General features: G+C 38.4%; 1 protein-coding gene across 1 annotated transcript in view; it reads left to right on the top strand.

Annotated features, from left to right (window-relative positions):
* The window catches only part of TNFAIP8L3 (TNF alpha induced protein 8 like 3), a 46300-nt gene extending 28005 nt beyond the window's left edge, over positions 1–18295 (top strand). Inside the window, exon 2 of the mRNA XM_026060530.1 lies at positions 17460–18295. Coding sequence (XP_025916315.1) covers positions 17460–18022 — 563 coding nt within the window. The 3' untranslated portion in view covers positions 18023–18295. The remainder of the gene's footprint in view (positions 1–17459) is intronic.
* The last annotated feature ends 7063 nt before the right edge of the window (positions 18296–25358 follow it).

Raw genomic sequence — 25358 nt, 5'->3', positions numbered from 1 at the left:
TAAAAGAAATAAAACAGATATGTTTCAGAAAGGATATGAACAAAACAGGAGATGCCTCTATTAATGCAATACCAAATGTCTATTAAACAACAAAGAGAGAGCAAACTAGTGTGTGACATGTTACTCAACACTCCTTCTAATCTTTTCTCACTGAAGCAGGGCTGTGTTGTAGGTTTTCTAGGTCAAATGAGTAGTATCCATATAGTCCTACAATCAACCAGGAAAATAAATAAAATCAAATTTCATTACCAGCAAAATACTGAGTTTCATAGAAATATATCCTTATCATTTGGACTACACTAGATGTAGTCAGAGGTCTAAAACCATCTTTGGCAAAGGAAAGTCTGCTTTTCTTGTATAACAAAGAAAGAGGAAAAAAGATTACACAACTAGGACTAGAAGAACAGAGTGTGATTATGGTTGCCCATATTTAACAAAAACACATTAACTAGCCTATGTGCTAAAAATGACAGCCAAGAAATAGCATAGAACTAAGAGTTCTAGAAGTCTTATAAATCATGAGAGCTTGGTAGAATTAGCTTATAATATTTTGAAACTTTGGGGTTTTTATCATCCACTGCACACACTGCTCCATTCCTATCCCTGAGGCTGTTTTTTCATTTGCTGCTATGGTGAACTGTATCTTTTGTCCCTTCACTTTTAAACCTGAAGCAAGCATAATGCCATTATAAGTCATTTCTAATCCAACTGTTGACATAAGTAATTTACATTCCTGTATTCCAGACAAATTATATTATTATTTTATGAAGACAAGAAGGAGGAAGGAGGCAAGAACAGACACAATAAGATTTCAGCTCACTCTGTTAGAGAAGTTGTCATAGTGAAAAGTAAGCATAATGAAAAGAGAAGTCAGAAAATAGTCCTCTGCATTTGCTGATCCCGTCCCCAGCCTGGAGGATCAGAGCCTGAATTAGACAAAGACACATATTTTGAATTCAGGATGTTAATGCAGGCAGTAGCCCCTGTGCAATGTATGTTTATCCTCCAGTAGCTGTGCAAAATTAGAATGATAACACCAAATAGCCTGTACAGAGACAAGAACAAGACACATAGTGAAACTCAAAAAATATCATTGATTGGAACACCTCCCCTTTAAATAGCAAGTTCCCTCTAAAGAAATTAGGGAAGAGCATCTGCCGGATATTAGATCAGTCTTTGTTGAGAAACTGTTGGGGTCAAACCTGAGCACACCACGGAAAGTAGGGGGGTGTCTTTGGAAAAGTAATCTCCTTATTATCATATATAACATCTTAATTTTATGTAGCCGGTTTATGTCATTATTGCTGACACCAGTAAACACTTTCTTTCATGAAACACTGAATATAGCAAAAGACATTCTGATCTGTCCAAAAGGAGGTAGGATCATGTCCTAAATCTCTTTGATCATATGTAACTTTAGGATCTACAGGTACTTATCAGAGGATATTCCACAAGGTGCAAAGGATCTTTGTGAAGAAAATAAGAGCAAACTTTTTTTTTTAAACATTTTATACTCTGTAGTTTTTCTGAGCAAATATCCAGCTAACTTTTTCTTACTACATTATCTTGGCCATTTATTTTAATTTTTGTAAAGTTATCTTTAGAAACATAGAGATCAAAGGAGAGAACTACCTCTGAATGCATACAGTTTCATTGATTCTTCTATCAATATGTAGATATTAGATAATGCTTGCTTTTTTAAAAAAGATTCCTTATAGGTAAACATAAAATAAGAAAGCAAATAAATAATGCTAAAAGAAGTCATTATAGGCATAGCCAAACCTGAGTTTGGCTCAGATACATTCAGGTGCATATATTTTTTCATGTTTAAACATGCCATATTGTTTTTACGGTTGTGTTCTGTTGTTTATTCTGGAATAAAGCAGAGATCTGTAGAATTTTCAAGCATCTCTAGAATTTTTCTGGCCCATACCCCTTGCAATCTTAATAAGATTATCAGCTTCCATTTGACCAGTGTACAAAACAGTACAATTATTACAGCTGTCTAAATTAAGAAATTCAGTGGTCCCTGAATAAATTCTTGTGGAGTATCACATTTACATATTTGTGTTCCTAGTGTTAATATTCTCAGTTAACTGGACACATACTAAGACTGTGACTAAAGAGTGATTTGTGTCCCATATGTGAGTTCAAGGAAGCACGAATTAGAAGGATATGAATGAGCCTACTCCATGCATGAACATGGGACCAAAATTTAGGCAATGTCAGCTGACATTATCTTTTTACTCACTGTCTCCATTTGTCAAAACCTCACAAGCTCTGAAGTGCTACTCTGATTTCTAGGCATTTGCTCACTATGCAAGAGAGAGTTTTCTGGCATTCTTGATTTTATTTCTTTGATAAAGTCTTTTCACAAGTGATGTCTATGTATATTAAAGTCAAATAAGTGTTTACTGATGTAACACTAAGCTAGAACCACCGGGCTGCACTGAATGAGAGTTCACATAGTGGGAAGCTAGTCTGAGAGGCTCACTGGGGTGTCCATTTGCTGTAAGAAAATGTGTTTTTATCATGAGCATATTTCACATAGGAGGGATGGCTGTTAAGCATGCTGGAAAGCTAAAAGGTTTTTACATGCATATTCTGTGTAAGCACAACAGGATCTAATATTTGGGGAAAGGACACTGAAAAGCAGTTACTAGTAAATTGTCTTCAGGCCTTCGGCTTGAAGAAAGGATAGAAAGGCAGCTGGCTGATGGGAAGATGCTGGCAGCATCACTCCTACAACAAACCTTGAGAGACCTGTGAGCAGGAAGGGCCCAATGCTGCCAGAAGCTGAAGAAATGCAGGTGAGTGAGTTCACTCCAGCAGCAAAGGCAGGCCTGAGTAGCTAGCACCTCCGCGGGGTTCTCAGCAGCACCATCAGGCTCAGAGGAACAGAAACAGATTACTGCAAAAGAAACTATTTGAATAGAGTTGCCAAAAAAAAAAAAAAAAAAAAAAGGCATGCCAGCCCTTGAGTTTGGCAACAAAAATAGGTCCACAGAGGTTAGGTTAGCTGAATTAAAGTTCTACTAAATGCTTTGCCAAGGGAAGCTTCAAATACAATGTAGCGTAGGGCTCAATCACATAAAATTAGCAGCTCAAATTAACAATAATTAAAAAGAGACAAAAAGAATAAACAAAGACCTCCTGTTCCAGACCTGAATACGGACACTGACCTCTCATGTTAAATATATTAGGTTGTGCTACATCACTGTGGGCACAACTGCAGACTTTCTCACTTCTTGTCTAAATCATCTTAGGAAGTTTCATTAAAGGAACAACGATTGTTAGTAAACATTAAATGATTTAGTTCTATTTTAGAATATCACTCAACTGGATTACTTATAGAGTTTATTTAAATGTTATTCTTAACAGTTTATTCCTTATATAGCAATATATGATTGGATATTTATATCTGGAGCATAAAAACTGGGTTATTGTTCTCCAGGTTTTGTGCAAACTCATAGGAAACTCTTGAGATTATTTTGGTATATGAATTAACAGTAATGAACGACAGGTGTATGTTCATTCCTTTTTAAGGTTCCAGTCACCATTTAAAAGAATACAAGTAAACCATTTGATTGAAGGCTCTCTGTGGCAGTGATCACTTTCTGCTCATTGTTTATATGATTAAGTTTGGAAGTCCCTGGGTTATGCTATGTTAACTGCAGGAATACAGAAGAGAAACTACAAGTAGATGTTCTTTCAGGAAAAACTGAAGCCTGCAAAAAATAAGAGTATTCTTATTTGTCTAGACAAGCATATAAGATGGATTGTTAGACCCTCCTGATAAAGAGATTCAGACCTATTTTCAGAATTGGGATCCAAGTGGTCTGGCCCTTCCTCACTTGACAAAAAGTCATCTCTGGTGGACTGCCTGCACATAGCAGTACACAACAGAATAGTGAAAACTCCCTCTTCAAGAAAGGAAGATGCTAACATTTTTCCTCAACATAGAAAAAGTTGTTTGGGAAACATGAGATTGTGCAGAACTAATGCACTTTTCCTTCTGGATTGGTGAGAGCTGAATGAGAAGTAGGTTTTGTCACACTTTTTCAGGCAGAAAGAACACTGAATTCAGCAGAGCCTTAATAGGACTAAGAAATGCAAGATTAGATCTCTAGGAAAGAAGGACTTACCAAGTCCTAAAATGCAATAACAGGAAACTAGCAGTATTTCCCTCAGGTGGCTGCTACCATAGCTGAGGAAGCTCCACTGAGAGTTCACTCTTTGAACACCATATCAAATCCAGGAGAGATCAAATGGGTCTAACTCACTTTTGGAAACTTTTTTGATCAGTCCTGAGAAGCTATCTATGCTTAGAATTGCCCTGGAAGGAAAGGTAGTGTGCCGTCTGCTCTTGGGCACATACTAGAGACTCTCTAAAAATCCATGCTTGAGATTACAAACAGCAAAATAGAGCAAGAGGTACTGATAAATTATCTTCAGAGGTAGCAGTTGTTTTGGAAGAGTGAATTATTTTAGTAAACCTGATTTCCCTATTATTCTGTTGCCATTGTTTAACCAGATATTTTGCTGGCATTTGAAGCAGTGAGATGATGACAGCTTGTGGGCTGTGCTGCATTGATTTCTCTTAATATTAAGCTGGGCCCAATTCAACTTATGTGGAGTTTCTCTCTAGAGGCTGTTGTGACTGCTATATTCAGAGATAGCATTTCTTCATCATATTGGATATTCAAATGGCACCACACATGGAGGTATCAGCACAAATAAACTCAGTACTCAGAGATCTCGCAGAATTGAAATCTGATGAGATGAGAGGCGGCTTCTCTGTATTTTTTAGATTCTGCTTAACTGTATTTCTCATTGAGGCTTGTCCCTAAAGGATATCCCTTAGGTAACCTACAGTCAGTGGGTTTTTCCCTCTGTAAGTAAGAAGTTTGATCCTGACTCCATATAGCTGCATACATATGCAGAAACCATCGCTGTTACTTACATGCCTCACCACAATAACAAAAAAGACCTCCTAAGAACTGCTTTGACCGTTTCAGTACTTTTCCAACACCTTTTCTATTTTGGCTTTCCTGAAATMAAGGGTTGCACTTAGAGCAAATTTCTACACCATGGGTGGTTATAGCTACTGCTGTTAAACTGCTATTAGGGACTCCATGATGACAGAAAAAATGTCCCTGTTATCAGGATGTTCCTCCTGGCATGATACACTTTGCAATATATATACAATGAACCAGATAAAAAGTATGAAACCAGATTATCTTCATTAGCATTTATCCTCTAAAGAACCTTTGACTGTAAGTTATTATTTATGCTCCCTGGGTCAGATACATCACTGTGAAAGTACTGATGCCACGCTTATCACTTTAGTTTAAACCCATAACAAGGAAACCATCATCTGTAGTCTAGTTTCTCCTCCCTTTCTTCCAGTACAGCCTCAGGATTTTTCTAGCATTAGTATAAGATAGCAAGACACTAACTTTCTGGCAGACGCCATTCATGCAAGTCTTGAAACTGAGGAGGAACAGAATCAACATGTAAATCCACCTTACTGAGCTTTGTATTCTCCCAGAAAAAATAATCTTCTTTTGCTCTTTTATTGTAGGATCCAGCTTTTATTTTCATTAGGGTATACTGAGCTTTTCATAGTTTAACAATTCTTCCTTTTTATTAAAGAAAATGCTATATAAACAGCCATCGTTCTTTATGACAGGATTTCAGAGAACAATTCTGGAGAGTACAGCAGGTGGTCTAATTCATGTGGGACAGATACATATTAGCATGCATCCTTTTTCACAGGGATGGAAGCCATCACATATTCTGTTCTTAGTGTTTTGTGCATCCTGATAAGATGCTTGATCTAAAGCTGCAGGTGAGCAGTGCAGAGTAGAACACCCACAGGAAATATTAAAGTCCTAATCAGGCTTCATCTTAAAGGAAATCAGGGTTATAGATCACATCTGAGGCATGAGGCAACGTGTGCTGCCTTCCCACCAATGAATCCCCAATTAGATGCACAAAGAGCTATAAGAGATGGAGAGTATGATGAATCCCAGCTGCATTGACTGTAGTTCATTTTTCCTTTGGTCAGAGTTTTCCATTTTGAATCTGTGTTGGCCATCTCCCCAGTAGCTAATCCTTCTCTAGAGGCAATAAAAAACAAACATGTGAAGGACTCTACGCAGCCAAACATTCTGTAACCGTAAAAATACAGTGCTGTAAGAACCAGGCAACAGTAGAGCATTGTTTTAAACAATAAGTAAATGGAGACTSTTCTAGGTTTGTTGTCCTCCTTTGGGAGCAACAGCAAACAGGCATAAGAAGCTTCTCTTTTTCTTTTTAAATATCCCTGTCTTTTGCCTTTTCGGTTTCAGCTTTGCTGTCATTAAGAAATACTTTTCTAGCCCTTTCGTCTGAAAGCCAGGCATCAGTTTAACCCCAGATTGATGATATTGACAAGTTCCATTTAGATTTTTTACTTACAAAGGTATGCAGAGTACAAGTGTTTGCTCATGGGTAGCTATTTCAGTATAGTACGTACATTGTCTGTTCTCTGTTGAAGACGGAAAAAAACGCTGCACTACTCTTAGTGTCATGCCCCTTTCCCCAGCATCTCCAAGTAAATGGAGTTTACTCATATGCTTCTCAGCTAGACTAATCAGATGACCCCCCCCCCTTTTTTTTCTTTTAAGTTGTGACACCACTGGTCCATTTGTAGCTATAGCACTGAACTAACTCACTATAGATGGGTTGTGTTATAATTAAATAGCAAAAGAGTTGTTTCAGCAAGGCCATAATAGGATTGTCTGTAAGAAGTCACTAAAGGAATCTTTAAACTTCAAGTGGGGGAAAAAAAGGCATTTAAAATGAGTTGAAAGAAACCAGACCTGGCACCATTCAGACAGTGATATTATCGGTAGTCCTTACTCAAAAAGGGAGGACACTGTCAGGTCTTTTATGGACTTGCCCAAGCAACATTCTGCTCTGATATAGCACCTTTGCTGTAAAGCTACAGCAAAAAATATCAGCTAATCAGAGCTGAGCAAAATAAAACTTTCTGCTTCAAATGGCAAAGAAATTCTCACTACCATGTTTGTGAGGTCAGAGTATGGACTGATGTCCTGTTACCTATTATGGTAAATGAAGCATAACAGTTTGTTTAAAATGTAGGTTAGAAAAGCTGATAATGTCTCTGTTCTGCAGTCAGGCACAGATCAGAATTCAGTGTATGACTAAGTGCTAAGGCATCGGACTCTGAGACAGAAGGAAGTCAGGCAAAGAGAAAGCAAGGGATCTTCCACAGCCAGGAGGCAGAAGGAGGGTCATTGGTATGCGAATGGTGAATTATTTGGGAGGTTTACCCCAAAAGACTGCACTGGTTGCAATAACTTCTCCAGATTTTTTTGTCTTTTTTCCCTGAATATCTCCAGCCTAGGAATTAAAATTTTGGAATGCACTTGGTGACATCTTAGGTTCCTTTACAAATCTAGGCCATTACACTCATGTTGGAAATGAAAGCTGTCATAAATACACAGACATAGTTAACACCCACATACCTGGGAGCTAATGGCATACAGCACATTATCACTAGGCATGGCTTGAGGGTTAGGTTTAGGAGAATATTTCTTTAGTAATTGACTTAAACACTTGCAGAGTCTTTTCTATCAAAAGCACTTTTTTTTTTTTACATTATTAGACACAGGATATGTTGCACTTTAAACTCCCTTGTTCCCTTATCAAATCTTCATGCTTGCAGCAGGTTTTGCACTCTTTGCTTTCTCTTTAAGGAGAAACTCACATCATGGTCCTACTGTTCCACCTGTATGTATGGCTATAGCCGTGCCCGTTGACTGCCTAACAACAGGTCTAAATGTATTATAGCCTATAAGACCTGATCTTCTACAGTCCTAGCAGCTGATCTGTATCCACTTACCAGCATCTTCAAAACACAGTTTTATCTATTAAGTCACTCTCCCAAAGCACATAACAAGCAAAGAATAGAAATGAAACAATAAAGAGCCTATGCATATGGTTTTAATTAAATATTCTTTTCTTAATAGTTTTAAATATGTTCTGATCTATCTGGATTGTCTGCTCCCGGCTTGCAGAAGTTAACTCCTATTAGACACTTAATTCTTGCCACCATTTTCCTCTTCATCTTCACCTCAATTTAACTCTTTTCCGTAGGATGAACAGAGTTTGGAAGGATGGCTGGAGTTAGACTAGAGACCATTTCCCAATTAGCAGTTCCTCTGGTGTTTTATTAAGGACACGCTTCTCCCACTCCCCCAAGATGTGCCTTATTTTGGCCATTATTTTATTTCCCACTTATCCATCACCTTCTTAGCTCATAGGCAAGAAAGCAAATACCAAGGAAGTAAAACAATAGCACATAACGTTTATAAAAATATCTCCCTCATTCTCCAGATATGTGGATGCCATAAATTTAAATTAATCCCAAGCTGAAGCAGCCTTTCTCACTCCTTCCCTTTGCCTCTTCTAATTTATGCATACATCAGTGTTCAGGGTTACCACTACCCATCTGGCACTATGTCAGTGTCCTCAAAGCATTTCAAGCAAACAAGGCTGAGAAGTATTTAAAACAAAAAAATAAAAAAGCAATAGCTTTAAGAGTGAATTGCAGAGTTTTGCTTCCCTGTCCATATTTTGGGTGTATCTGAGCAACGTGATAGAGGATGGTGAAGAGAACGGTGCGCTCTGCAGAGGTAGTAGCTTAGCTCTGGAAGGATGCAGTGCCTGGGCTGATAAACCCTTTTTCTCTCAATCTAGTGCAGCTGGGGAGCCAGCTTGCTCAGCAGCAGCTTSACACCTTCTGCAGTTGCAGCCTATTGTCTTCTGAAAGTTTAATCACCTTGACCTTATTTAGGAAAAATACTTTTTCCGTTTTACTTTTAGCCTCATATTAAGCAACAGAGCAATTCCAGCTCCCAGTTTCACAGCCTCTTCAGACAAGCCATCCTTGGGTTTTTGGATTGCTTGCTTTCTCAGGGAATTTTGTACATCCTTAGAGTGCAGAAGTGGTTATTTTTCATGCCMTTCTTAACATAACAGAGTCAAAAATAGATTTATTCTATGTAAAAGGCAAGAAAGTATATCTCTAGAGAAAGAGCAGTGCACTGCAACAAGAAGCAACTTGAAGACACAAAAATAAACCCTCAGAATTTTCTTCATGAGGGGATGAGAAATGGGAAAAGAAAGAAATCAGTGACCCAATACCCAATAGCCTGTTTCTTGGCTGCACTTAATCTGTTTAAAGCAAACATACTGCACAGAGGCCTTGTTTAATATTTAGAGCTGATATTGCCAGGCCTTGCTTTTCCAAAGGCATATTATTAAGTTCCTGCTGGGAACCATTGGCTCCTGCATGCTAAAGAGACTTCTGTGGAAGAAAGAAAAAGCATTTAAGCTACAGATGCATGGGAAAATTTCTGCCTCCTGTTAGCTAGGAGAAAGCATTGTTATAATTAACAAGCACAAAGCCCACAAAAGCACAAATCCCTCCATAGCCCTTGTCTTTCCCTCACACTACCAGAAGGATATGAATGAAGAGATTTTATGCATCCTGATCAAGAACCTGTCTAAATCATTCATGAAATTAGGAGATAATTCCCTCGAGATCTGTTATGAGTGCTCTGGTGTTCAAACACTGAGATGTCAGAAGGAGGCCATAGCTGCTCCCCGGTGTCAGATCCCCTGTCTACATCAGGAAGATGCAGAGACTGAACCAGGAGATCTGAACTTTGGTCTTTGATATTGCAAGTGAACGCTCAAAGCACAGGTTTAATGGGTGTAAAGCATCTGCCTTATAGGTAAATACTAGCATACTAACTGTTCTGTTTTCTGTGCATCTTTTTCTTTTTCTTTTCTTTTTTTTTAAGAGGGGAGGAGAGAGACTGAGTCCTTACTACATTCCTCGAGCAAGAATGACACTATACACTGAAAACAAATTAAGATTTTTAAATTTACTATAGTACCAAAAATCTTAACGGCTTTAAGTGAAATCACTGTAGCTGATGGGTTCCCGGATGTGTAGCTGTATCCCCTGTGCTTAGATAATACAGGCTATACTTTCTGTTATTCAGTGCTTGCAATTTTGTTCAAATTTTTGCTCCAGACTGAATCTACCAGTCTGGAAACTGATGATAAATTAGCTCCAAAAGCAAATTCTACAAAGTCTTATCTACAAAGAGAAGTTGCTACAATAATTGTGGCTGGATAAAAACAGGATAGCTACAAGATCTTGAAAGATTTATCATGGCTTATAATATTCTCAGGGACAAATAATACTTTGGCAAGAAAATCCTTTCTTTTCTAGATAATTGCTACTTTTGTGTGGAAGACTATAATGGTTGCATCCTTTTAAGGGAGTCTATGAGATTTTTTTTCCTTAACAAGATAATGCGTTTACTGTTCGTTATGTGCCTGATGTTCTCGCAGAGACCATGTCCTGTCTAAGCAATAAACATTTGCTTTGAACATATAAAAACTTATTACTGTCCTGTGAAAGTTAAATGGCCAGATATTGTAACAAGCAAATTTTCCTATAGAGATAATAATTATCCTTACAGTTGAACACTTTTGTTACATAATCACCATAATACCTTATTTTTAAGTGCCAAGTATCTTTATTAGGAAGCAGGTGTAAGAAATCTCATAATTGTGGGGAAGGCAAAGGAGATTAAACACAAACTATTTCAGAGACTGAAATTAAACTCTTCATTAATTAATACTTAGAATTTACTGTATAGCATATATTGAAAAATCACTGACAGTTTGAAGGCCAAAAAAATCCTTCCCAATTCAAGCAGGAGCTCAGCCAGCCCCTTTCTTGGCAACTCCGGCAGAGCTCATGGAGCAGCAACTGAACTCCTGTCCCCCTGGGTATAGCCTCTGGAGGCATTCCTGAGGCAAGGACAGCAATTAAACTGGTCATTCTGCATTGCTCCTGTTCTGTTTACCGAAAAAGCTCCTCAGCCTACCACCATCTCTGCCAGGTACTGAAAGACATGCAAGTACATAGGGGCAATGTATTAATAGAATAAGTTCAAAATACAATCCAGCTGCTGAAATAAAATTAGTGTTAGTAATCTCCAGTCACTAGATGCCAGAAAGTGCTTTTTTGCAAAGTAATTGCTGCTTGTAGAAAGCATTGAAAGGAAAAATAATCTTTTTTTTTTTTTTTCCATTCAGTCATGTTTCCTCTTTACAGTGCTGTTGCTGCCATTTTCAGCATATCCAAATTTTGATCTCAGAGTTCAGTTACCAGTATGTTCTCCRAGGATCCTATAATTATCAGGCTGTACCTCCCGTTCTATTATGAAAATGAGCAACCCTTTTATGTTCATAGCAACAATTTAGAAGTGTTAGAAGTTTGAGTGCTGGGCCCTGTGTGCTTACACGTTTAAATTGGCCCTCCTTGAAAACTGATGCATTCCATCTGTTTTACTGGATTTCTTGGCTTAAAGTTACTGGAAATACTGAATGTTTCTTCTGCAATGATCCTGTAGCTGTCCAAGAGTAATACGCACATTTACAGCTAGCTCTCTGGTTGCACAGTACTAAAATACAACAGTAGAAGTGCTTTTAGTGCATTTTTTTCCTATATACTTTTAGAGCTATTTTGAAATCCTGAGTTCTGCCATTCACTTTTCTAATCATTCTCATAGCATATAAATGACGTGAAGGATAAACAAAACAAATCAGTTTGCAGCTCAGTACCTCTTAACATTTTGTCTCTGACTGGTGCAAATTAAGCAAAAAGAATTTTTTTGTTGTTTCTGTTTTTACACAGATTCTCCTTTCTGAATTTGTGCTACCTTTTCCTGGTCCTTATACATCTTTAGTTTCACCTAACAGCCTAATAAGACTTCCTGCTCTTGTTTTCCTGTAAGGTTACTTATGCTTATAAACTATTTAGAAGTGAAGGAAGAGAGATGTTCCAGGTAACTGTAGAGGCCAGCAGAGTATCTACAACAGCAGCAACTTTTGATTGACCATTTAGATATCCACTGCTCATGTAATTCTCTGTAAAAGCCTTACAAGATGAGGCGGCTGCCTTACACATCCTCATGTACATTCCAAAACCCTCCAGCTTGTAGGCTGAAGTTACAGTCATTCAAACAAGTAGCACACTCCTTTTCTGCTCAGTCGGGCATGTTTCCTACAAAGATTTTCACAATACAGCTACTTCCTACCACAGCGACTTGCTGAGCCCTTTCTGTCCCACAGCTTAGTCCCTCTCCAACAGGCCTGGGCAACTGCTGGCGACTGGATGGCCGCCCATGTTCCCAGCAGCTCTGCTGACTCCTTAAAGCCTGTCTCTTGCTCCAGAGGCTGCATTGTTTTGAAAATTGAAGATTCATGAATATTAAAAATAATTCAGCCTCTTGATCATTATCTTTACTTTCCTGCATACCTTCCTTTCCTTCAGTTTGAGATTCAGCCCTTTGCCTATTTATAGCACAGCTGGAGCACAGAGCAGGACCCGTTCCAATTCCCGTCACCTCCTATCCCTGCCGGGCCGCAGGAGCCAGCTGCGGTCCTGCAGCACCCTAATGCTGTTAGCTCAGTCCTTAGATTTACGATAGCTTAACTTACCTCTTCAGTATGTTCTTGGCCTAACTCTGTGCCCCCAGGCGTGCGCCGGTCAGCAACGGTTTGAAAGTGCAACACATCACCAACTGCTGAGAGGCAGCGTTGTAACAGGCTCTCACTGTACATTAAACACTCACAGTGTAAATGGGAGATGACACACAGCTGCAAGTGTGATCAGCCTTAGAGCAGGTGAAGTCAATGGTTAAGGTAGTTGAYTAATTAGTACAGAGTGCAGCAGGCTCTATAGTAACAATTGCCAGTATCAGATACGTAAAATTAACTGTACAAGCATGACAAAACCAAAGAAATTGTTTTATATCCCTCCTCTCCAAGCAAGCCTGCTAATACAATAAAAAATGCACATGGCCAGCTCCACAGAAACTCTACAGATTAACTCCTACTCCATAACTTTTGACCTCAGAGCTCACTTCAACATGTCTTCCAGCCATTTGCCAAGGCAGAAAATATCCTTGGCTGCAAAACTTTATTAAGGCTAATTGCGAGTGAAATGGACTCTGTGCTCAGGGTGTTTGTTTCCATGTCCAGGTAATTGTTTACAGTAATAGTCAACCATGCTCTCTCCTGTACATAGCAGTGGGAACATATACTGTTTCTGCTTTGTGTGTTGTATATATAACAGGTGAATGGATATCTACAGGGAAGTAGTATTGCTGAGCATTTAGTTCTAACCATTTTGTACACTGTACAGCCATCTGGAATCAAAATATTGAGAATATTACAGATGCTCTTGCATTACAGTCTGAAAAACTCCTATATCCACTCTCTTGAGTTGCAAAACCTTTTCCACACTTCTATTATTAAGCATTTCTGTTATTTGGAAGTGAGACATCTGTCCCATTTTTAGCACCGTGTACCAAAAGCTGGGCTTCCACTCATGGAGAGGTGGTGCAGCATCCTGCCTGTGGCACCCCCAGGTTCCTATTTTGCCCAGATGCAGGAGGCCACCCCAGGTCACCTCACCCACAGCTGGCCAGGCTCCAGTTTTCAGATATGGCAGCTGCAGAAATACAGGTCTGAAGAATTACACTTTTGAAGGATGGAAGATCATGGGACTTTTTGAATAGCTTTTATGATATACAAATCATTAGATGATTTAGAGAGCAAGAGAGAGCAAGCGAGCAAATATGAAGACAGAACCAGCCCCTATTTTAGTAAAAACTAAGATGCCAGAATTCCTAATGGAAGCTAATCATTACCTAGCAAAGCAGTATGCTCAGGGCTTTTTTCTTTCCTTTTTTTTTTTTTTTGGTGTAATGTTCCTCAAAGCTAATAGCATCTATAATGTTATTTCTGATTTGTTATGTGAAAGAAAGCAGAAAATAGATTTGTCATATGTAGGAGGCAAAGTTATGTTTTGTGTAGAGCATTGTGTTGCAGCAAGAAAAGGCTTCTAAAGTAAACCTGYAGTCCTCATGAAAGCCTGAATTTAATCACATGGCTACTTGCAATCTTTGAAAAGCAAGGCATCACCTTGCTTTCCAAGAACCGTTTGATTTCGGAGGCAGGAATCCAAACAATCCAGTCTCTCCCTTCTTCCAGGTTACACTGCTCTAAAACCATACATGCCCAGAATTTAAGGAAAGTTGAGTATGGCCTGTTGCGGACAGCACCCACCCCACTGTTTAGGCCATGCTAGAACCGATGCCCAATACCTACCTTCTCGACATGTGCATGTTGTCTGACAGCCCAAACAAGCACTGGGGTAGGTAGAGGTCAAAGGCTCGGCCTCTACAGAGCACCAATCTCAATGGCTGGGCAGCCTCCTGCTAGTTCAGATGTGATGCACCAGTTGTCATCCTTCCTGATCATCTCAGCTTTTTCTTGATGTGGTGGAGAGACAGGCAGCAAGTTGCAACATCTGTTTTTAATATAGAGCACCACAGTATGCTACAGGTGCACAAACTTGCCCTGCATCACCATGAAGCACAGCCCTTTCTCACTGGGACTTTGTCTGTTTGGTGCAGTTGATTGGCAGAGAGATCAGGGTGACTAGCTGGCATTTGGTGCTTGGCAGTCACAGTGATGAAACTACTTACTGGCTATCAAAGATGTTACAATTCACAGGGCTGCACAAATGGGGGAAGGAGACGGGAGAAAGGAGTATGCACAAGTCTTTGGGTCTGCCTGGTTTCTGAGRGCTCTGAACACAAGTGCGCTTAGATGCTAGAGATTCAGCAGTGAGACATGATTTAGAGACAAAGTGGAGGAGGGGGTTATGGCAGGGATACAAGGCATGAAACTGGTTCTTGGTTTGAACAGAGGAGAGCAAGACAGAGAGAGCAGGAGGATACAGCATTAGGGCTTGCTAGAGGGAATCATAGAGGGAAGGGCACTACAGCTTCTAGAGACAATTTTAGCATCTCCAATATATCAGCTTAATTTTTTAGAAAGGTGAGTAGGAGTTCAGTCTGATGCCATTGGATAGCAGATATCAGAGTTTGGACTTGGCATGGAAAATGCTCCATCTTTAACATTCAGGTAAACTAAACCTGATTCTCTGTGGCCTTTCATAGAAAGCTATCTTGTCATGGGATCAAGGTACCAAACCTGGAAGTGTCACTGGGGAGGAAAGCCATCTTTGAAGATMCTGGTAGTTGTGCTACTGGCTCTTCCACAGGTGCCCTGGTATAACGGCCTCCACGGACTCACCGTGAGCAGTGGGGGGTGTGATACTTCACTTGCTACCTATTTCTGTATGCCGGTACTTCAGCCTCGCTTCAAGCCACAGACCCGCAATGGTTCTGGCAAAGCACCCTCTGTCCTGGAGAGCTAAGCATGGAGGGAGCCATTCAGACTGTCACCTACTGAAGATGGAGACTAAGTTATCATGGGTATTAGTAAAATTAATATTCTAAAAATCTATTGCAATTATTTTCAGGTTTTGATCAGAACAAATACAATTGCATCCACTTGACTGGTAGCAAATACTACAGAAACAGACACTAATATGAATCTTCCATTCTACTGTGTCAATACACATCATTATTCATCATGGATACTATTTATATACCCATGTACTGCAAAGTGAAAGAAGCTTTCATCCTGGTTTTATCATTTCTAGATTAAATCATAGTTTTTCTATTTCCTTCAGTCAGCAGATCAGGCCCACAATTTTCCCTCCAAATGACAGGCAATTCTTTTAAACACATTGAATTATTTTTTCCAGGTGGTGGTTCAGTTAAAATTAAATGTTACTCTTTCATTTTGCTCAGTAGTACAGCTGTAGAACACAAGGAAAGGTGACAACTTTAATGTGGTATTTTCACTAACTTGAAAAATCTCATTTAAACAGAAGACTTAATTCACAATGTGATTTATTTGAAGCGAGCACTGGCACCCAACATCACTTTTGCCTCATGGGACAATGTAAGGGACCACTGAGAGGAGAGTCTGTGGTTAAACCACTGCAGTGTGAGTGAGGCCACAGATCGGTCTCTACCACAAACACTCACAAATCACAGCTGCACAACAGAATTACAGCATGATTATCTCACATAAGCATTCATGTGCTAAAGGCTGGAAAGGGCCTCATGAGCTCACTTAACCAACCTAAATCCTACTCATGCTCCAAAATCAAATCAGCACTGGAAAGGTTTTTTTTGTTTTTTTGTTTTGTTTTAATCTCTGTGTCTTTATTCCCCCGCAGCTGATGAAGCAGCTGAAGCAGTATTGCCTCCATTCCCCACTCGCATCAGCAAAGATTCTGGTCTCCCGCAACGCAGGCCAGGGTCTCACGACTGGCACAGAAAGACTCCCAATCGCTGTTGCTGCACTTGCGCAGCTCTGCAGCATGAGCAAATAACTAGACAAGACGTGAGGAGAACATGAGGAAGGAGCCTCATACCAAAACAATGCTCATCAGTGTTTTGCTACAGTGATAAAATGCCCCTGGAGCCAACAGACACTTTGTTATTGTAGTATTAAACTGGACGATTATTTCATATGAAATCTTTGTTTTCTTTAGTTTGTCCACACAGGGTCAGTTAAAAAACAGTGTTAATGTGAAGAACAGAGGAAGCTCAAATTAATCCCTACTAGTAACTACAGGACCTCATTGAATAAGGTTCAGCAGGAGTAGCCACATGCCCAAAATTAACTGCATGCTTACGTACTATTTTGAGTGAAACTTACACGGATGAATAAAACAAAATGCAAAAAAATCATGTTTATTTGATGAACGTACAGCAAGTAGCTTGGGTAATTTCTTTTGGCAGGAATCACATACACTAAAGCACCAATGTTCCACCAAAATCAGATTCTAGAATTTTACAAATTGGTTTAAAAAAAAAATAGGTATAGTTATTAGAGATTAAAGCAAAATAAATCCACATTTATGGATTTGCTCTGTCAGCCCTTATATGATGCTGCTTAGTCTAACTGCGGAACAACAGTGACTCCCAATGACCAGAAGTGTAATTCTTTCAGGTCTTATATTTATTTGTCAGTATTTCATCTTGCTCATCTGACAGCTTATTTACCTTTTTGAGCACATCTCAGATCTCTCTGCCAAGAAAGCTTTGATTTTAAACTTCAAAATTAAGAGACTAGCAAAGAACTGTCATTGATTTTTCCCCTCAGAATATTCTACTCTTAATTTGTAAACAAAACAAAACAAAAAATCTCACTGACAAGAAGAAGACCTGAAATGCTGATGTCTGAGACCCTGAGGACACCTGGAAATAGTGTTGGAAATATTCCCATTATTGTAATATTGACTATATGTATTGATCCTAGGCCTCAGTGAAGCACATAACTAGCTAGCCTGTACTACTTTTCGTAACTGATTGTGAAAATTACTCAAAGTAAAATTAACATTTTCCCTCTTTTCTGCTATCCTGAAACAGGTCCTGATTGTTTCAGTTCCAAGAATCTTGCACTGCAAGCCCAGAAAAAGATCCTGAGTAAAATGGCAACCAAAACCATGGCTAACATGCTAATTGATGACACAAGCAGTGAAATCTTTGATGAGCTATACAAAGTAACAAAGGAACACACAAGAAACAAAAAAGAAGCTCATAAAATTATGAAGGACCTGATTAAAGTGGCAATAAAAATTGGGATCCTCTATCGAAATAATCAGTTCAACCAAGAAGAGCTGGAAATTGTAGACAAGTTCAGGAAGAAGCTGAACCAAACTGCCATGACAATTGTCAGTTTCTATGAGGTAGAATACACTTTTGACAGAAATGTTCTTGCAGAACTTCTGAATGAATGCAAAGACCTTGTGCATGAACTAGTAGATCGACACCTGACACCAAGATCCCATGGGCGTATCAACCATGTCTTCAATCATTTTGCAGATGTGGAATTTCTAACTGCCCTGTACAGCCTTGATGGGGATTGTCGGCCATACCTCAAAAAGATTTGTGATGGTATCAACAAACTACTTGATGAGAAAGTCCTTTGAAACTTCACTTAAAAAAGAAACCAACCAAAAACTTCTATCCAGAACTGGCCACCTTTCATGAGCTGTGGTGAGCACGTGAACTTCCTTCTTATCATTCTCTTACTACAGTCTCCAGCAGGAGCCAGAACGTGCTCACTTGGCTCATGATGAGGTGGAAAACTTAAATCAGAAAGCTATCAATTTTAATGTTTTGTTCACAGACAATTCAGTTTTTGCAAGGAGTGGAGTGAACAAGGCTGCTGGTCTACATTTTTCAGAAACAGATTGCTACTCATCATAATCTTATTAGCTTTGTGTTGGAAGTTTAGTATGTGAAAAGAAACTAAACTCAAACACATGGCTGTGTGAAAATAGATGGGAAAAGGCAAGAAAGCAATGCACAGAATTTACTCTACGCTGCCCTTGGTGTGTATGTTATTATTATTTCCACAATAATTGAAAAGGCTGAAGACAAAGTAGAGCTATAATGGATTAAGTTTGCTCTTCAGGAATCAATACAAGAATGCACCTCTGATTTTATATGTGATTTTACATGTGATTTAAGTATAGTAGATAATAAATAATACAAATTGAGTAGAAGCATGACAAAAATTAAAAAGCTGCTCTAAGAAGCAATATTCCTATTCGAAATTTTTGTTTTATTCCTTCTAGCAAGAGAGAGAAGCTTCCATTTTAATTTTGAAAAGCAGCTCAGTGGTTCAAGCTCAAAGGTAACCAGAAAACTAAGTAAGGTAGTACAACATCGGTTCCCCCACTCTCAGGTTTTGTGTATTTGGTAATATCACATGAGTTTAGGCTGAAGGTTACGGTGTTCTTTATGCTTTTACTGTTTTGCCTGCCAGAGCAAAATATCCTTGGTGAAGATTTTGAAATTGTACTTATGAAGAGGAGTACTACTAAGAAACCAGTGGATCTACCAAGCAACATTTACATCTCATGTCTGCAAAAGATAATATTCAGCCTAGGGAAAACTCTTGGTGTAATGCGTTCATTATAGTTAACTTGTGCTTACAGTAAAACACAAGAGTTGTGACAAATAAGGAGCTCAATCTGCTAGTTTTGCAGTGCCATCTAAATGTAGTCTATCCACAGCCTTCCTAAGAGAACACTAGTGAGCTTCATAAAGAACCTATACATTCTCATACATGCTTTAAAATAATGATGAATGCAAACAAACAGAAATAATGTAAAAAGAGATACTGCCTAAAATATCATAGAGTTTTCTATAATATAACACCTGAGGGAAAATTCCCGTTAAATAATCTGCACTTGTAGAACAGAAGACCCTATGATCTAGTATTTAACAGCAGCTAATTCCAGCTCTGTTACTAACCCATAGATAGTCTCTGAAAAATCATAACTTTCCTGTGGCTCAGCGTCACAGTCTGTAAGTCCTCCACTTTGCAAAGTATTCTGAAATTATCAGAACACATCAAATAAGAGCACAACTCCTTGATAACAAACTGAAAACTGAGGATATGCCAGTACTAAGGCAATACTTAAAGAAGCCTGAACTGAACTTTGGGATGCTTTTTGTGTTTGGGGAGAAGGGTGAATAAGCTTATTGTGGTAAGATATTTTTAGAGTCATTTTGCAAATTACACTCATATTGTACACATTAATCTGTGCTTAAAAGTACTAGAGATAATGCTTTTATAGCACAACCTCTGGGATGCAAAATTTCCACTGAAGTATGGCAGTAAGTATCCATTTAAGAGAATTCCCCTAAGATATCAAAGTTAGAGACAGAACTAAAATTGCCCCGAGCTAGAGCTGGTTGGAATGTTTTCAGTGACTTTTTTTTTTTTTTTAAATAAACAAAATATACTGCCGTGTTGAAACTGAAAACATTTTGTAAAGAAATAGTAGTTTCTGTAAAGTTTTGCTAGAATTAAGGGAGACAAATGGAGAACCAGAGCAGAGCAGATACTACAGCTTGCAGCTTTCAAAATCTTGCAGCTGGATCAAACATGCTGGCTGAGCCAAAGAAAAGAAATCACATTCAGAAATCCTTCCTCTCCTTGCCCTCCAGGTCTTACCCTCCAGGCTTACCTCAATCTACTGACACTTCAGTGTCATGTAGCATCTCCTTTTAGGTGACACACCGGTAACAGATAATCTTGAAGGCAGGAGGTAACACTTGCCATATCACATACATTATAGAGACACACATACTTTAAAACTGCCAAAGAAAAGAAAATGTATTTGAAAGCTGTTTCTGCCTAAGAAAAACTTCCAGAGTTGATCACCCATTACCTCAGGATAACAGAAAACTGTATTTTCCCATTTAAACTCTGTTAAATACTACAGTAGTAGAGAAACTTTTCAAAATTGTAATCTTATTCATCTGTCTTTCCTGACCTGGAATAACTATGGTGCATCTCTTGCAACAACAATCCAAATTTTTACTATTGCACTTGCCTTTATATAGTAGGGAGTACACATATCCGGATCACATATTCACTGGGGTTGGGCTAGAAGCATTTTTATCTGTTCCAGGAGAACACATTTTGCAGCAYAGGAGACAGCAAAAATGGCAGCACCAGACATTACCAGGGCAGTTTGCAATTTTCCCATCTATTTTTCATAAAACTGTAAAACATACATTTAGTAGCAATGAACGTGGACTATCCCTTTGCAGCACAGCACAGTATTGATATATGTACATTTGGGGTTAGAAGTCTGTTAAGATTTGCCTTTCAAGGTTGCAAATTAGACATTTGCCAGAGCCATATTTACATGCACCATTAGCTGCATTCTTCCCCAGAGCATGTACTTGTCAATTGATGCTTTTGAACAGTATTTATTGTATCCAACACACCTGTCGCAGTGCACACGTCAGATTTCGGGTGTTTGTTTCACTTGTGGCAAACAAATATGTAAGTTCTTTTTAAAGTCAGAAAAAAAAGACATGAATCAACATTCAAGATATCCAAAAGGAAAGGGATATCCGGCGTACGTGATTTTCTTTCTGTGTTGCAACTATCTATTCAGATTCTGATATTTTAGACAAACAGCCAAACATCTGTCATTTTATTTATAAATCTGAGTAGCCTTAAGGAAGGAAAATATTTTGAAGTATTTCTCATATTTGCATATCCTGTATAATCATTGTTTACTTTTGTACTTGTGGCTTGGTATGTAATAACATTGCTAAAATATTGGCAATGTTCAGGTCACTCAAAGTATATGATGCATTATCATATTTGTGGATTAAAAAATGTGTGATTAGTGCCCCTTCTGTTTCCTTTTGATTTATTTATTCTACCTTCCAATGTAAAAGAGCAGTATTCACTTAATCCACAGTACTCAGTATGCAGCTTTCTTTTTGTTTCAGTGTATAGGCCAAACTTTTTATTGAATACAATTCAAACCCTACTCCAAAGACGACTATTAATTTCCTCAAGATGTTTTTATAGCACTCATTGCTACGGGTTTGAGGGCCTCACAAATTCACAAGTTGATTTTCACAGTCACCCAATTGAGAACGCTGTCACAAATAGAGAACTGAGAATAGAGAGAACCTGATTTTTCAGATTATTTGCTACTCTAAATGTCCAACCGACAGCTCTTTTAGCAAAGAAAAAAAAAAAACACATAGACAGGCATCCCAAAGGTAGGGAAATGTTCAGTTATTGACTGCATATAAAGCAGAAGCAAGTGCAGTCCTTGTCTCTTCTATGTCACCTGCAAATGACTCGCTCATGAGACCCTTTCTTTCCCGTCTTACAGTCTCTGCTTTGTCTACTTAAGATCTCACCACATCTATAGCAAATGAAGCAGGAGCTTGATACATACTCTTCCAGCACACCACCTACAGCTCTGGCCATCTTGTGCACTGTGYGTGGGAGTTCTGTGGGGATAAAAAAAAAGATAGTATGTAATCATGTTAATAAAGACTACAGTAATGCACATGTATAGCAATAAGAGGAGGGTGTTTGTATAGTCTAAGTTTTGCCATCTTCAATTTCTGCAACCATAAGGCTTTCTGAACACAAGATTTTGTGAAAGTAGGAGGGTAGATAGGTAGATGGACAGAAATTCAGACAGTTAAACAGTTTAAAAGAAAACTGGAAAATCCACATTTCTGTTATATCACACAACACAAACATGTCTTAACAGCAAAAAACATATATATGTATAGTTTTTCACAAAGTTGTTGAGCACTTGAGCTAACAAGTTATGCTCAATATTTTTAGTGATATGGTTCAGTTACCAAATTCAGAAACTCTCTCTCACACTGCATGGAGGAAATAGCAAGAGCTTCTGCCTTCAAGGACCAGGCTCTACACAGGCACAATCTGGGAGGTGCCTAGAAGGTACACAGGCAGTCTGTGCCAGGGCGAGAGCAGAAGCAACATGCCAAGATCTAGCTCTCTACCAAGCATCTTCTTGCAAGTTTTCAGTAATGTATTTAATTCAGTTTAGCTAAATGTAACTACAGTTGGAAAAAAGGCACATCCCTAACAAATTTCAAATCCCTGCCCTAAACATGGAAATGCTAGAACTTACCAGAATGCTTTAATATCAACAAGCATAAATTTTCCTACTCTTATTCCCAGAAAAGACAAACTGCTTTGGCTTAAAGATTTCAGGATTTGCAAACAGCTCACATGGCAGTTATACTGGAAGCAATTAAAGATTGGCACAAATAGAGAAAGCTGAAAACTATCTTAAAATAAAAGTTTAAGGCAATCTTAGTAAGTGGTGCTTTGAGCCATGCTGCTGGTAAAACACTGCTCTCAGATGAATTTTTTACATCATATCATGGCAGGACACAATATTTTTTGCTTCATCCCTGCCAACTTTATTGCATAAACAGAAAAATGTTAAAGTTTAAGAAACTCTCAAGGGAGTGACCGCTTTTAGCTTCCTAATGAATCTGTATGTGAACCACAGAACAGTACATAGTGCTGAACATGTAATCTTATTTATGTTAGAGAAACATTTTTACAGAAAGGCATATAAATGACTGACACCCAAAAGAACCAAAAGGTAAAACATAATTACCTCTTATCACAGCAACAGAATTGCAAAAGCAAGTCTTCACTGGATGACTCAAGCAGGTCTACTTCCATTTTTACATGCAATGCTAGGTACCTCAACACCAGAAAAAGACAATGCACATTCACACCCACACAGAAAAGATAAAAACGTTTTTCATGCTGAAAAAAGTTGCTAATGGGACTCTGCAACAGATGACTATCTTTCCAGTATTTAGAAGCCAATAGGCAACGTAATTTATGGCCTATTTACAAGTACAGAAGAACCTCACAACACTGTCATCCATCACAGAGATTCACTCTTTCTGCTCCTTACAGGATGAGCAGGGATAGGGAATACTTTACAGAAAGTAACATAACATAGTGGGAGATTTAATCTACGTTTAGGAAAACATACTGCATCATACTGCCATTCTGCACTTGCACCTATTTTCTTATTCAAATGTTCCATTAAAATATTTTTAAGTATCTGAGGAAAGGAACCCAAGAAAACAAGTGAAATGTGGATCCAAGATCATCACTTACCTGCTGATTTCAAAATGTCCAGAACTCCAGGGTGCCCATGGCACAGAGCAGTAGAACAGTTAGAGTCTCCCGGTTCCTAGGCTTTTTGTCCAATATGCTGTTAACTCGCCAGTTCAGAAAGGTCACTGTGCTGTGACTGGCCTCTGGTTGCCTCTTGAAAGTAGACTCCTTCATGTTAATAGAACTGCATGCTCTGTTCATCCTAGCTTACATCTACCCATCTTATTTCCCTTTCCCAGAAAAAAAGGTTAATTCTTCAAGCCCTAGTAAGTCAAAGAAAAGTAAGTGGGAAGAAACCAAGTCACACATTCCTTCCGAAATGAACAAATTCCCTATTAGCACTAGTTTAAACTATTTTTCCTATCATACTAACATGTTTCTTATGGAAGAATTCAGAAGATTAACATATTTTCTAAAGGATTTTCAATACAGAATTAGATGCAAGAGATTTCTTTGTAGAATTACTTAAGCATCTATGCTCCATTTTACAGAAACATCTGTATGATGGATCAAAACGAGAGGGATTCCCAGCATCAATTTACAGAGATTCAAGGGCAGTAGGTTACCCACATCAGCCAGAACTTGAGAGCAGCGTGTGCTCGTTACACACCTACACCTACGTACAGCCATGCAAGCACACAGCCTCACAACTTAGATCAGGGTTGCAGGCACTCTCAATTCCCAAACTCCCAATTCCTCTCAAAACTACAGTAAGTGGTGTGTTATGTTAGCACTAGACTGGGGGGGGGGGGGGGGAATTGTATTGCAGTCAATGATACCTAAAATCCCACAATGTGACAGTATTCCAAAAAACAACACTGGATAATGTGACCTGGCACACAGAATACTATTCAAAAGATCTACAGTGTATTCTTTCACGCCTTTTATATCTCCAGTTGAAACATATGACATTTAAATCACCACTGGATGCAAGACTTCCACAATGTTACATTCATCACTGTTTAGCTGCAGAGAGAAATAATTCAAGTAGAACCCAGCTCTTAATATGCAGAAACACCACCACATGTGGTAGAAAAGAACATTCAATGAAAAACAAGCCAAAATTTTTATTAAACTGGATTTTATTAAACTACAAGAAATGGAAAGATGGTGATAGATTAAGAAAGACGTTTGSTGGACAATCTGAAAATAAAGACTGTACCACAGGTACAAACCCCTGCAAAGCCCTTTATGTGACATTAGCATAAAGCTCTTGATTATGCTCCTAGAATCTGCATATTTACAGCTTAACATACACTATCCATACAGTGAAAAAGGTTGTAAAGAGCATTACATGAACAACAGAAGGCATTACTGTCTTTTGTTGTTCTTTTTAAACACTAAGACATTCAACATCTCATTGCTGAAATGGTGTAAATGCATAGGCCAGAAACAGATACTTCTGTAACATTGCACATGAATACAAAAGTCCCATTGCATCACATAAGTCTGATATACCACCAGGGAAAGAGTTTGCTGGAAATTATTCCACTACAAATCAGTTTTCATTTATACAAACTGTCTTGAAGTGTCAAGTAAACATGATTAAAGTAGGCAGAACATTAAATATATGTACAGGTTCAGTGCACTTTAAATCCCTCAATAAGAGGGTACTGAAACAGCAGTGAAAAAGGAGCTTTCCTTATGTGATTGTACCTGTGATAATGCAAGTGGCTTGACTTTAAGACTTAAAAAAAAAAAAAAAAAAAAAAAAAAAAAAAAAAAAAAAAAAAAAAAAACAAAAAAATTTTATTTTTAAAAATAAAAAAAAAAAAAAAACAAAAAACAACCACACAAAAACCCCCCAC

This window comes from Apteryx rowi, unplaced genomic scaffold (assembly GCF_003343035.1).
Source record: "Apteryx rowi isolate R43461 unplaced genomic scaffold, aptRow1 scaffold_17, whole genome shotgun sequence".
In the NCBI taxonomy this organism is placed as follows: Eukaryota; Metazoa; Chordata; class Aves; order Apterygiformes; family Apterygidae; genus Apteryx; species Apteryx rowi.
The sequence above is the reverse complement of the archived record's forward strand: the minus strand, read 5'-3'. Positions and strand labels throughout refer to the sequence as shown.